This window comes from Dioscorea cayenensis, chromosome 11, assembly GCF_009730915.1.
Source record: "Dioscorea cayenensis subsp. rotundata cultivar TDr96_F1 chromosome 11, TDr96_F1_v2_PseudoChromosome.rev07_lg8_w22 25.fasta, whole genome shotgun sequence".
NCBI lineage: Eukaryota > Viridiplantae > Streptophyta > Magnoliopsida > Dioscoreales > Dioscoreaceae > Dioscorea > Dioscorea cayenensis.
In genome coordinates, this window is record NC_052481.1 from 20,195,822 (window position 1) to 20,208,783 (window position 12,962).

General features: G+C 32.8%; 2 protein-coding genes across 14 annotated transcripts; one reads left to right on the forward strand and one right to left on the reverse strand.

The window, feature by feature from the left end:
* Positions 1–117: 117 nt before the first annotated feature.
* Positions 118–3,589, reverse strand: LOC120272556 (putative 4-hydroxy-4-methyl-2-oxoglutarate aldolase 2). Of its 13 annotated transcripts, none has more exons than XM_039279412.1 (4): positions 3,455–3,567; positions 2,260–2,417; positions 977–1,048; positions 118–760 (listed from the first exon to the last, which is right to left on the reverse strand). In XM_039279412.1, the coding sequence occupies exon 4, from the start codon at positions 742–744 to the stop codon at positions 238–240; it is 507 nt and encodes a 168-aa protein (XP_039135346.1). In that variant the 5' UTR covers positions 745–760; positions 977–1,048; positions 2,260–2,417; positions 3,455–3,567; the 3' UTR covers positions 118–237. The 13 variants fall into 13 exon arrangements, with proteins under 13 accessions (XP_039135346.1, XP_039135343.1, XP_039135338.1 ...); XM_039279409.1 differs by having other exon boundaries at positions 118–763; positions 911–1,048; XM_039279404.1 differs by having other exon boundaries at positions 118–763; positions 3,455–3,566.
* A 6,572-nt stretch (positions 3,590–10,161) lies between these two features.
* Positions 10,162–12,285, forward strand: LOC120272544. Its single transcript, XM_039279384.1, has 6 exons — positions 10,162–10,383; positions 10,477–10,595; positions 10,673–10,718; positions 11,504–11,576; positions 11,663–11,720; positions 12,211–12,285. Exons 1-6 carry the CDS (start codon positions 10,288–10,290, stop codon positions 12,227–12,229), a joined length of 411 nt encoding a protein of 136 aa, XP_039135318.1. The 5' UTR covers positions 10,162–10,287; the 3' UTR covers positions 12,230–12,285.
* The last annotated feature ends 677 nt before the right edge of the window (positions 12,286–12,962 follow it).

Consider the following 12,962-nt stretch of genomic DNA (forward strand, 5'->3'; position numbering starts at 1 on the left):
GAAGCTGGTAACTATTTGGTTTAAGCTATCCAATCTGATTCATCAGCTCCTCTGCATACAAATTTAACAATTCTAGTTATCGAAAATGATGAATGGATTAAACAAACCAACACAAACTGATACAATGTCGAACATACAATTCATGCTTGAGTACAATGTCGAAACAGTACAAATGCTTTATTACTAGTATTAGATTTTTATGATGGTTGTTTTAAGTACAAACACATAAGTTGCTGTTCAGACGGATAGTTCGGATTGAGAGATCAAAATGCCATCAGTATCCGCGTAGAGCCACTCACCATCACAAATTCTTGTTCCGGCAATGTGAACTGGGACATGTTTTTCTCCAATTCCCTTCTTATAAGCCTTCATCGGATGTGAAGCCAATGCTCTCACTCCGATATCACAACCATTGATCTCGTCAACATCTCTGATGCAACCATTGATGATGATGCCTGCCCATCCATTGTTCTGGGCTTGTTGAACTGGGTTGCCTCCTAGTATCGCACAGCGCATGCTGGCACCACCATCAACAACTAAAACTCTACCATTGCCTCTTTCCTCGAGGAATTCACGTACAAGAACATTGTCCTCAAAGACCTTGAGAGTGACAATTGGTCCAGAGAAGACTTGCCTGCGGCCATAAATTTGAAAAATAGGTTGGAGGGCACGGAGATCTCCACTTGAGATCAAATGTTGATTAGCATCACATGCTTCTGCAGTTGCCAGCGGTAAAGCAGCCATGGGTGATTATTAGTGCCTTCTAGAAAGAGAGAGAAGCCTTATTAGTAGACAACAAAAACCAAAAGGGGTAGTGAAAGCAGTAAGAACTAAACAAAAAATATACAATCATTAACAATTAAAATGGAATAGAGTAGAAGAACCAACGCAACAAAATTGGATCCTTTACTGGTAAAGTTTTGAATTTGGACGTAACAGGTCTCTAGTTATTAGTATCACAGCTGAAATGACCTACATTAATCTTGCCAAAAGTATATAGTCAGCAGATCTCTCAAGCAGCTAATAGTAACTCCAAGATCTTCTGCTCCTGCAAAAACCAAGAATATGTTTGTTTGAAGAATGAAATTATTAAAAAGGAAACATGATTGAAATAAATGAAAACATTTTGCAAAAAAAAAATCTTTTTGTTCGGAACATAAGTTAACCCAAAAAAAAATGCGCAGCAGAGTACTACAAAAAGTGGTTGTTTTTGTAAATATATTCTACTCATCTGCAAACCTATAACATAAAAAACATATCACAACTAAAAAAAAAAAAACAGAAAGAATCATGGTTGTGTATGCACCATAATTTAAATGAAATAACTTGCACATCAGGCAGTAACCAGCAAGAATTTCATGGGAAAATGAAATTGAATGTATTACAGAGCTTCTATTCCAGTTCGTCAATTACATATTCCATTAAGAACATCGCAAAGAAATACATCAGTTAACTTTATCAACGTTGCTCTTAGGAAACAGCAATGATTTTTCTAAGAGAAAATGAATAATTGCAAAGGTTGATTAGTTTCAAATTTTATGCATATATTATATATCTTAATTTCCCAAAGTGCACTTTAAAAAACTCATTGAGAAGAAGACAACAACAAAAGTAGACCAACAACTAGAATGAATAAAAATGCTGACAGAAACAAGGCTTGTCTGATAAGTTCAAGCCAAAATTCAGGCACTACTTCATCCAGGTTCAATCTTCATCCTCTTCCTAACGGTAATTTAGCTACCCAGCTTCAGGTTAACTGTATCCTAATTAAAAAAGCGGAATTTTCTCAGTTAATTGAAAACTGTGGTTCTTCAATTCTTAAATCAAACCATTGCAATTTATAACACCAGCGTGTACTGCCTACAATGCTTTGGATCCACCGGCCTTTTTATCTGGCCACAGACAGTTCTACTTTCATATTTACCAAATGTAAAATTTCCTGGGCTTTATTTTCCCTCACCATAGCTTGTTATCCTCCAACACACACACCCACAACAAATCTCATAAATTTCAAACTTTTAAACCTTTTTTTTTTAATTCATGATTTTTAATCACCAAGATTTTTTGTAGTCATCGCGGAAATACAAGGTAGTAATAATGGAACAAAGCTCCAGAATCATAAAAGGGATAGTTAAGATTATTAAAGCAAAATTTTAGTTGCACAAAAAAGGTACAGTTGAACTATAAGTATAATCAAATGTATTTGGAGGAAAGAGATTTCACACAACATCAATTAGCAAACTCTCAGCTAGAACCAACCTTTGGGGAACAATATTCTTAGTCAGGTTCTAAAGCTTCCTGTGCCTTCTTCCATTTTTGTTGCTTCATACATGGTTTTTCCCATTTCCCATTGCCCCTCTAATATGTTTACAGTTTATCCACTTTCTTCATAAAAGTCTCTTTGAATTCTAATTGTCCTGACCAAAATATTCTTTTAGAAACAATTACAGAAATTTACATGATTAAGAGTGCAAAAATAGACACATCATAACATGCTTTCCAAACTTGGGCTTTTCTTGTCATTCAACAAATCATAAAATCAACTTTGAAATTGAAGAAATTTGAATTGAATATGATTGTCCCATCATGGGTTTTTGGTTTGCATACCCATGTAACAGTATAAATTGATAATATACCCTTAAAATTAATATTTGCTTATATAATCTTTGACCAAGAAATCAACAAAAATTTTCATAAAAAATTAAAGATGCTCTACTTAATAAAGTAATAAAAGAAAATAAAGACCATGAGTATGTCTTTGATAAAAGGTTCAAATTAACTGTTAACTATAAAGGAAGATAAACAAATATATTTTTATAAAGGCATATCATCGATTACCCACTTTTGCAACAGGTACACAAGCAGTTTTCTCTCTTTTCATTTATCCATTGCCTGGTTCATGGAAGACTTCATGTGAATTGAAATGAGAGAAATTATAAGTTTTTCATGTGTTCCAAATATGTTAAGATGATTAGAATACGTATAAGTCCCTTGCTTTTTCTACATGGTGTCTCCACAACCAAACTGATAACAAACTCAAAGGACCATAAAAATCACATCTTGATTAAATCAGGCAAAAACATGCAGCTACATCCTCAAATAGCACAAAAAGCCTTATCATCACCTCAAATCGGCAGTCAATTACTACTTCACGTAAGAGAATTCTAAACAAATTCACAAAAATAAGCCATCAAAAACAGCACTGGCAAATGTGACCTAGATCAAACACAAAAGCACAACAAGGTCAACCCCGGCAAAGATTTCTATTGCAACCAAGCACTAAATAACAACAAAATACTCGAAATAAACCTCTTCGTCAATATCAAATCATCAATAATCCCTAATCACATCGCAACAAATCAAATACAATCAATTTAAAAACAGAAATTTACAGCCCACAATCAGCATGAACGAATCAAGGAGGGATAAGAGATTAGGGATTTAGGATGCTTACAAGGATGAACGGAGAGCGGAAGGAATCGCTGCCCTAAAATTCCCGTGAGACGATCCGAGATCCAAGCTCCGAGAACGGAGACAGGAATAGGACGACGATTTGTGGTTTATTGCGGATATAACCCTATAAAATCTCTTAATTGTAAATATATTTCACATTTGTAAATTTTGTTTGTAGAATTTCTTTTTTCACTTGACCACCCTGAGCAACTGCGAAATTACTTTCTACTGATTCTTTTTATAAAATTATTTATCAATTTATTTATAAAAAATATGATTATAAATTAGAGTAATGCTATATACACTGAATTGGTGACCCGAAGCTAACTTCATTTAACCCCAGAGGTGGGGTTAAATTAAAGTCATCAATTCTGTGTGTATAGCATTATTTTTTAATTAATGTAACTACAGTATGTGCAACTTCAAATAATGTGATCCAAAATTTATGAATAAGATAAACCGATGGTAGTCTATTAGTAACTCGTTCTAAAGTGGTTAAAGGACTGACAGTTCAAAAACTTACTCTTGTAGTAGTACGGTTCATTTTACACACTATATATTCGGGCCCAAAATTATTTTATTATTATTGTTTATTAGTCTTAATGTGGATCTATTGTTGAAAAAACAATGTTTTTAGTCCTTCAGTTTTGCATGATATGAGAGATTTATCTATAGAAAACTATTAAGCAACTGTAATTGTTGCACTTCTGGATATACTTGTCTTTTTTGACAGTGATGATCATCTTTATAAAAAAAATATAAATAATTTTGAAAATAAAAAAACCGACATGTTGGTTACTGTAGTCAAAATACGAGAGATTTGTTATTAAAAAATGACATAGTGGGTAACAAATCAAACATTTTGTTAATAGAATTGAGAATTTCTAATAAAGAATGAAAGGATATAAATAGATTATAACTAGTAGGGTGGTCGGCTTACGCTGCGGGTATATGTAAATTTATAAATAGTTGATTTTGTAAGTATATAAATAAATTTTTTTATAAATTGAATAATGGTTTTTATATTTCTAATGTCAGCCTTAATAACTAATGGATGACATATTTTGTAGATTTATAAATGTGTTAGAGTATGTATGTAAATTAAAATAGTGAATAAAAATAGAAAATATGCATTTCGAAGTGGCTATTGCATATTTTCCCCCCAATTTTTTAATAAAAAATAATTTATAGACCCATTCATTGCAAGCAATATAGTACCAAAAGCTAGATATGTCGATGATATTTTCTATTTTAAATGGAACATTGAGATAGAGTTTTATGGAGAAATTTTAAAAAAAATTATATATATATATATATTAATTGAATTATATGATATAAATTTGATTAAATTATAATGGAATTTTCTTAGAAGTGAATATATTTTCCTTGATGATGTTTGGATCAAAATTTAGAAGTTGTCCAATTGTTGCTATTGTAGTTTGTTATCAATTTGTTAATCGATTCAATTGCATATACCAATTGAGTATATATGAAAAATATGCTAGCTAATAATTCATTTGAGAATTAATACTATTTGTGTTTATATATATATATATATATATATAAGTGTTTGATCACTTTCACAAAGGTCTTGATGAGCATACTATATTCATGTTTTAAAACAATAAAATAAAATAAAAAACTAAGTTCATTAATAACAAAACTCAACTTACTTATCTTGTTATTTAAAAAAAATGCAGCTTTGATCCTATAATATAACATTGCAAGTGATCTAAAACATGTTTATTATAGTATTGAAGATGAAGGAAACACATTTGATTGTCAAAAACTTTGCAAAATGGTGGTAATGTTGATCGAATCATCATCATAATTATCAACCAAATGATTATGATCATCACTATTCTCCAAGTTGTACTCAAAATAATATTCATTCTGCTCTTCCAAAGGAGAAGGTGGCGGAGGCGGCGGTGGAGGGGATGTAGAAGGCATAGTCACAAACATATAGTAAAAATTAGTCTGGGCTCTATCGATACCACTCAAGGTGATTGACACTATGTCATAAGCTATTGCTGCTTCTTCCGGTGTATCAAATGTGCCTAACTAGTGTCTCGTCCTAGTATAAGGGTTTCTAAACTCCGTTGCATAACGTCCCCATGGTCTCCTTCGTACTCCTAAGTACTCCGTCGATGCTTTAGATCGTCTTCTATGGTGACAGTGAAGGATGATGCATTGTAAATCAGCTATGTCCATAGATGCGGAATGTTAATTGTTGCAAGAGTGTTTAGTATCCTCTGTTTATATATAATTACATGCAATCATATATGTATATATATAGTTTGGAGGAAGAATTGAATTAGGTTTTTGTAGAGTAATATAAGTGTTGTTGGCCTGGCTTACGATAGTTATTGTAAGCGTTCTTAGATTTGAAATCTAGTGGCGTCCTTAGATTACGAATCTATATATATTATTATTATATATAAATCTTAAACTTTTAGTTTATAAAGGATATGAGGAGGAGTTTGATATATGGCAGAAGATCTGGTGCGGCGTAGTGAGATCCGCCAGCAGTGACAGGAGGAGGAAGAGGGTGAGCGTAGAGGAGATTTGGCACGAGCAGAGATCTAGCGTGGGTGGATTTTACATCCAAGAGAGGAGGAAGGGAAAAGAAGGGCTGGCAGCAAATCTGGTGCCGGATGGTAGATCTGGCAGAAGATCTGGTGTGGCGCAGTGAGATCCAACAGTGGTGACTCGAGTCGGAAAAAGGTGGCTGGAGAGGAGGCCTACGCGAGGTGATCTAGCGCGGGCAGATATTTTTTTTCACATGCTAGAGAGGAAGAAGAGAAAAGAAAGGACAGAGGGGGAAAGTGTGGAATTTATTAGGGTTGTTTGGTTACCCACATTTCAAATTACAGTGTAAATCAAATTACATGTAATTAAAATTACTGTATTTTAACTTAGATCATGTTTGTTTAGTTGCCTGTGAATAAAAATGCTGCATTTACTTTTAGGTGTTTGGTTTGATGTAAGTTATAGATAAAAATCACCATGTAAAGTAAGTGGTGTAATTACCCCTTTTTTCATAATTAAATATATTTAATAATTTTATTTAATATTCTATTTAAAATCTATTTTATTTATTTAAGTTAATGGATTATATTTATTTAAATTGATTTAAGTTAATGGATTATATTTATTTAAAATATAGTTTATTTATTTTAATTAGTTATCCAATCTAAGTTAATGGATCATATCAATTTTATTAATTAAGGATTAGTACTCCGTGTTTTCTCTCTTGAAATCTCAGAAATACATCAAAATAGTAAAAATCAAAGAATTTTTTATATACTTTTCTCATTCAAACAATTACCAAAATTTATACAATTGCCAAATTTCATAAATTTGCTTTAAAAAAAAATATAAAAAACAAACCATAACCATAATAACCCAAAGAAAATGGAAAAAAAAAAACGAAATGAGATGTTATTCTCGATCCGGCAGAGGCCCAGCTAATAAAAAGGTATCATGGATGATAGCATGGCAAGTGAGACCATGCTCCGACGAGATCAACATACATGCGAGGCAGATCTCATCATCCATAGCCTCCAAGCAGAGGCCACATACCCACCGCCCTTCATGGCCAGCTCTCACTCTATCTATGTATGCCGGCGTGCACTTCCTTCTCAACATGCAGTAAGGATGAAAAAGAGGATGGACAAAACATCAACGATCTGAGGTTTGCGAGGATGAAAAAGAGAAAGATTAGATCTAGACCGAGGGAGAGAAGATCATGTGAAAGAGATAGAAGAGGGGTTCTCGTCTCCGGCGACGTCGTCGATTTTGTCGACGGGGAGTGATGGTTTTGTCGGAGCTCGTTGGATGGGCGAGGACTGAGGAGATGCTTTAATGAGACGAAGCCATTGTCGGATTAGGAAAAAAGAATTGCATACATGGAAGAGAGTGAGGGTAAGGGGTAAGTTTTGCAGTATTTCAACTTATAGCCAATTTGGTTGTAAGTTGAAATGCTGCAAAATGGGTCTTTCATGTAAAGTATTTTACATGTAAGTGATGGTTTTGCAGCAAACCAAACACCAAAGAGTAACTTTTACATGTAAAATATTTTATATCACACCGACTTACATCAAACCAAACAGACCCTATGTATAGTTTGAGAGGTCTATAAAAAAAAAGGGGAAAAAAAGCAAGGCTAAGCTTTAGAATTTAATTTTTGAATAATAGAAAAAAATGAATATGAACAATAATAGTGGAGAAATAGACTCTTATTTTTTTAAAATATTTTGTAAGAGGTTATGATTGCTTTTTCTACTGTCCATCAAACCCTTAATTTTAAGTTAATCACGTGTCAATTGTTCAAATCATTAGGGATAGAATTAATATATAGTATAGATATTTTATGGAGTATCTATGCAACAAATAAATAAATAAATCAGTATTAGAATGTAAACAGAATAATAGATTTCTGGTTAAGGTATTAGACCAAGATATTATTGAGACATTGACCATGAAGTCAGTCAATACAAAGAACCATGTAACCAACCACATGGGAGTCATGTGGCAATTGATTAGTTGATATTTTCATATTTTGACAATGAACTTTATTTTTAAATTATATGTTGGATTTGACTGGCACCTAACTTAAAAAGAGTTGGATTTTTTTAATTGTTCTTGATCCAATAATTGTGTTGAATTATTTAGTTCTCTCCATTTATGGTTTTCTAAAAAATAACACCAAACATCTCAAATTTACTTACCAATATTCGTTTCATAAAATTTAATTGTTTAAATACATATATTTAATAGTTAATTTTTTAAATATAATATTTGTAATATTTACAGTTTGGCTTGGGAATTGTAACAACCAAATTTAAAAAAAAACAACAAAATTTTTAGAACATTTCCCTCCCTCCGGAGTTGTATGATAGGAGGCTCTATTTAGTCCATAAAATATTTTCTAGACATGCATAGTAAGACTCTAATCGTCTAATGTGATGTCTGTCTGAGTTAATAAATCTGTAGATGGTCTTAAGCTGTAATAATTGGTGCGCAATTATATATGCCTGTTCTTTAACACCCCATTACGAGTGGCACTTATTATTTTTGTAAAAAAAGAAAAAAGAAGTCTTGGAACAAATATATCAAGAAACAAACTACATAATAATTGAAGCAAATTAAAAGAATTTCATACTCGCTATTCTCCCTCCTATTTAATAAGAGAATTATGCTTCCACCCATTCTATAATAGGTATTGTCATTTTTATCCGTAAAAAAAAATTTCACATATTTATTTGAATCTAGATTATATAAGGACATGATATTTTTTTTTCTATTATTTCACTGGTACCTAGATTAAGGATAAATGTGTGGGATTTAGGGGGCGTTTGGTTGGATATAATTAAAAATACAGTGGACTTGTATTTATAAACCCTTGTATTTAAAAATTCAAGAGAGTCAAATCTAGTGTTTGATTATATGTATTTGTAATGAGGTGAAATTTATATTTGATAGATAAAAATTTGACTTTATTAATATTATTCACAGAGTTTTTAAATTAAAACTTTATTTTTCTAAATAATAATATTTTCATCAATATTAATATATTTTAAAATATAATTATTTATTTTTATAACTAAATTATATAAAAATTTAAAATATGTTTGGCTGGCAACTGAGGCTAAACTAGGGGTGGCAACATCCAGGTCTGGACAAAACCGGGTCCGGATAACTACTATTATAAGTAACTAAATGTCCGAACCGGGTCCGGTTTTAAATCCAGACAAATGTGACTTGTCCAGACCCATTTTTTTTTAAAAACATATATAAAAAAATATGGGCTTGGGCTTGAAATGTATAAAAAAACATGAACAACCATGTATATATATATATATATATATATATATAAAAGAAATAAAAAAACAATCATATATGAGCTTGGGCTTTGAATCATGAACAATCATTTAAATACTAAACTAAATTTAATGAACAATAAAAAAAAAACATAGGCTTGGGCAAGTGGGGCAAGTGGGCTTAACATAATATATATAAGAAATTTAAAAATATAAAGGCTCGCTTGTCCAGATTTCTTGGGCCGGATCCGGCCCAGATTTAAACAAGGACAACCAAACTATGTCCGGTTCCGGCCCGTATTACTAAAATTTTTGTCCAAACCCGGTTTATTCCGGGCCGGACAAAATCAGGCCGGCGGGTCCGGACAAATTATTGCCACTCCTAGACTAAACCCTAACTAGACACTGTTTGGAAGCTTTGGATTCATTGGTTTTCTATATTTAAGACCAGACCTTTATTCTAATTAATATGTTTATGTCATGTTAAATAAAAATATTAAAATAGACTTGTGTTTAAAATAAAAAAAAAATAAAAATATTTTAAAAAAAAACATAAAACTTTTTTTTTGAAAGCAAGAGATGGTGACATAGAATTTGTATAGCAAACTCGTGTTCACAACCGAAGATCTACCACTACGTCAAACGAGATTTGAAGTGAGATTCACACCAAAAACTTCTTCAAAACAATCATATATTTAACTAGCGGCCTCACAATTTAACTTATCTTTTAAAAAAAATAAAAAAACGAAATTATGAAATATTAATAAATAAATAAAACAAATAAACAAATAAATAAAAATATAAAAGCTTACAATTCACGCTACAAACCTATAAATGTAGATGGGCCAAGCCCACCGAATTCAACAAGCCCAGATCCACACTGGTAGGGCGGTGACAATGACCTTTTAGTCCTCGATCTGGGCAACGGAAACATCGCCAAAGCCCACCATGCCCCATTGAACACCCTCTTGGTCCCCCCTGTTCGTCGCCGGTCGCCGCCCGGCCATCTCCCATGAACGCCGGCAGCGCCGCCAAGCTCATCGTCGAGGCGCTCCTACAGCGCTTCCTCCCCCTCGCCCGCCGCCGCATCGAGACCGCTCAAGCCCAGGTATTCCCTTCATCTTTTCATTCGATTCGCGAGCATCGGCTGTGGATTCGCTAGGGTTTCGGTTGTCACTTCATTGTCTTCCTACGTTTGCAGGATGGACAGTATCTCAGGCCCTCCGATCCGGCTTATGAACAAGTCTTGGATTCGTTGGCAATGGTTGCTCGGCATACCCCCGTGCCTCTCTTGGAAGCTCTTCTTCGATGGAGAGAAAGGTAGAGGAAATACTAAGATTTTGTGATTCTTTTTGCAATTCTCGTCTTTAATGAGTGTTCTATTTGATGATTTTCAGTGAATCTCCAAAAGGCGCAAATGATGCGTCGACATATCAAAAAAAGGTCCGCATTGTTGATTTACGTCGATTTTTTCGTTTATTTTTCGGAATTTGTTAGGAAATTTAATCAAACATATATATATTAAGATAATCAAGAATTGCCTGCTTTGTGTTTATTATGCTTGATTTAAATGACACATGCTCATATTGCATGGTTTAAATTTCATCCATCTATATTGAATTTTGTAAGCTCATCACAATTTGTGGGGGATGTTAACTTATGATGCTCATTGATTGGTTAGCTTATGATGCTCATTGATTGGTTATTTCCATCATATCCGTCATTTGTTAACCATGGAAGTTTGCATGAAATTGTCTGCTTCCTAGATGTGTCAATTATGTATGGTCGTTTAATACAATTTTGGCTTTGAGTTCAAGTGTCGGTTTCTATATATGTTCACCGCAGCATGTCTGGACATATGATTATCGTTTACATCAGTTTCGAATTGTTGAAGTGTTTTAATTTGGATGTTGTGTATAAAAATTACATTGTTCCTTCTTCTTTGTTGGTTTTTATAATGATGTTGTGTGACTTGACATATACGAATTATTTTCTCTGAATTCAGACAATGGCATTAACCTTGATGATACATTTTTCAGGTATCTGTATGGGTGAGTGTATGCATCAGTGAATATGAAAATTAATATTTAATGTCACACAAGATCGTAGTTGACAATGCTTCTAATAATTCTGGTTCTATTGGAGTTTCTTATATTAGGAGTCTGTGTGTTTGATAAAGATAGAATGGCTTTAATTTATTTTCAAAGTAAATCCTGTCTGTCGTACAGCTTGCAGTGGAGTGCATATTTTGTTCTGCATGTATTCGCTTTGTGGAGTTTTGCCCCCAAGAAGGAATTCCAGGTTTCTTGCTCGAACCTCTTATGTTAAAAAATTTTTTTTTTTTGGCCTTTTCTCTGCTAATAATTTTCTTTTAATCTGAATTGCAGAGAAACTCTGGTCTGGTCTTGAAAATTTTGTTTTTGATTGGCTAATAAATGCAGACAGGTGGGGCTTGTGCCGATCCTGGTCAAATTGTTTAATTGCGAATGCTTAATGTATGTTCATGAGGGATTCATTTTTTGGAAAATCTTCGGCTTTTGCCAGAATGATTGTGATCATGATTATTTGAATTTGACAATTAATCCTAACAAAGCCCTTGAAATTAAAAAAAAAAACATGAGAAGAAATGCAAATAATGAACATTCTAGTAAATAAGATTTTGTTCGATTCACTTAGAAATAAACTAGCAGATGATGGATAGCACATGTTCTCCAAATAAGGTTTTGAGGAGTAGGTGCATCCCAAGAAACCAACTTATACTTTCGCTTGATCTCTTCCATCTCATTTCTTTGTCATGATACATTTATATGAAAGTATATTTTTGAAGTTTTGCATGACAAGTTTAAGAAATTTTTATTGACTTCAAAATGATTCTTGACTCTTTGCTGACTTTTTTTTTTCCTTTTCAGTAATACTTGGTGTTGATTGGTTGTAGTAGTGTTGCAGGGTCGTGAGCCAGGTGGATTATCCTTCCTTGGTTGATTTGCGGGGACTTCTATTAGATCTAGTTGCACAATTATTAGGTGCTTTATCAAGGATTAGGTATGCTTGCTGCTTGTGCTTCTTTAGTTTAATTTTATTAAATTTTTTTAAAGCACTCCTGGAAGACAATTAACTCCTACAATTCTTAAATAAAAGTTTGGAAAGTATGCAAGTTAAAGGAAATCAAATCATTGGCATTTCTCCTGATTTAAGAATGTTGTCGATACATATAATATCCCTTGGTATTAGTTCTGATAATCCATTTTCCTTGTTCATAATAAATGAAGATGCTTATGATTGTTCCTTAGTACTTGATCTCATAAACTATTATCCAAAACTTGTACATCCTAAACAAGATATATTGTGTGAATAAAGATTAGACGACAGTAGATGATAGTGATATTGTAAGAGACAATAAAAATTTTGGAACTTAAAAGTTCATTGGCTCTTAACATGACATGCATGTAATTGTGTGATGTGCTCAAAATGTCAATAAGATTCATTATGTCAGTTATGGTGTATGCTCTTTATTGCTCAAGTGTGATGCAGTTTTTCCTTTCCTTTGCTTTATTGTTTTAGACTCATGTGTTATGAAATATGGACTTCTTAAAAGCCAATTCTACATTTCATATCAAATCTCAAACATTTATAGCCCAACTTTATGTTTAACAAATTTTTTCTACCTTTGGGAAATAAACTTTGTAA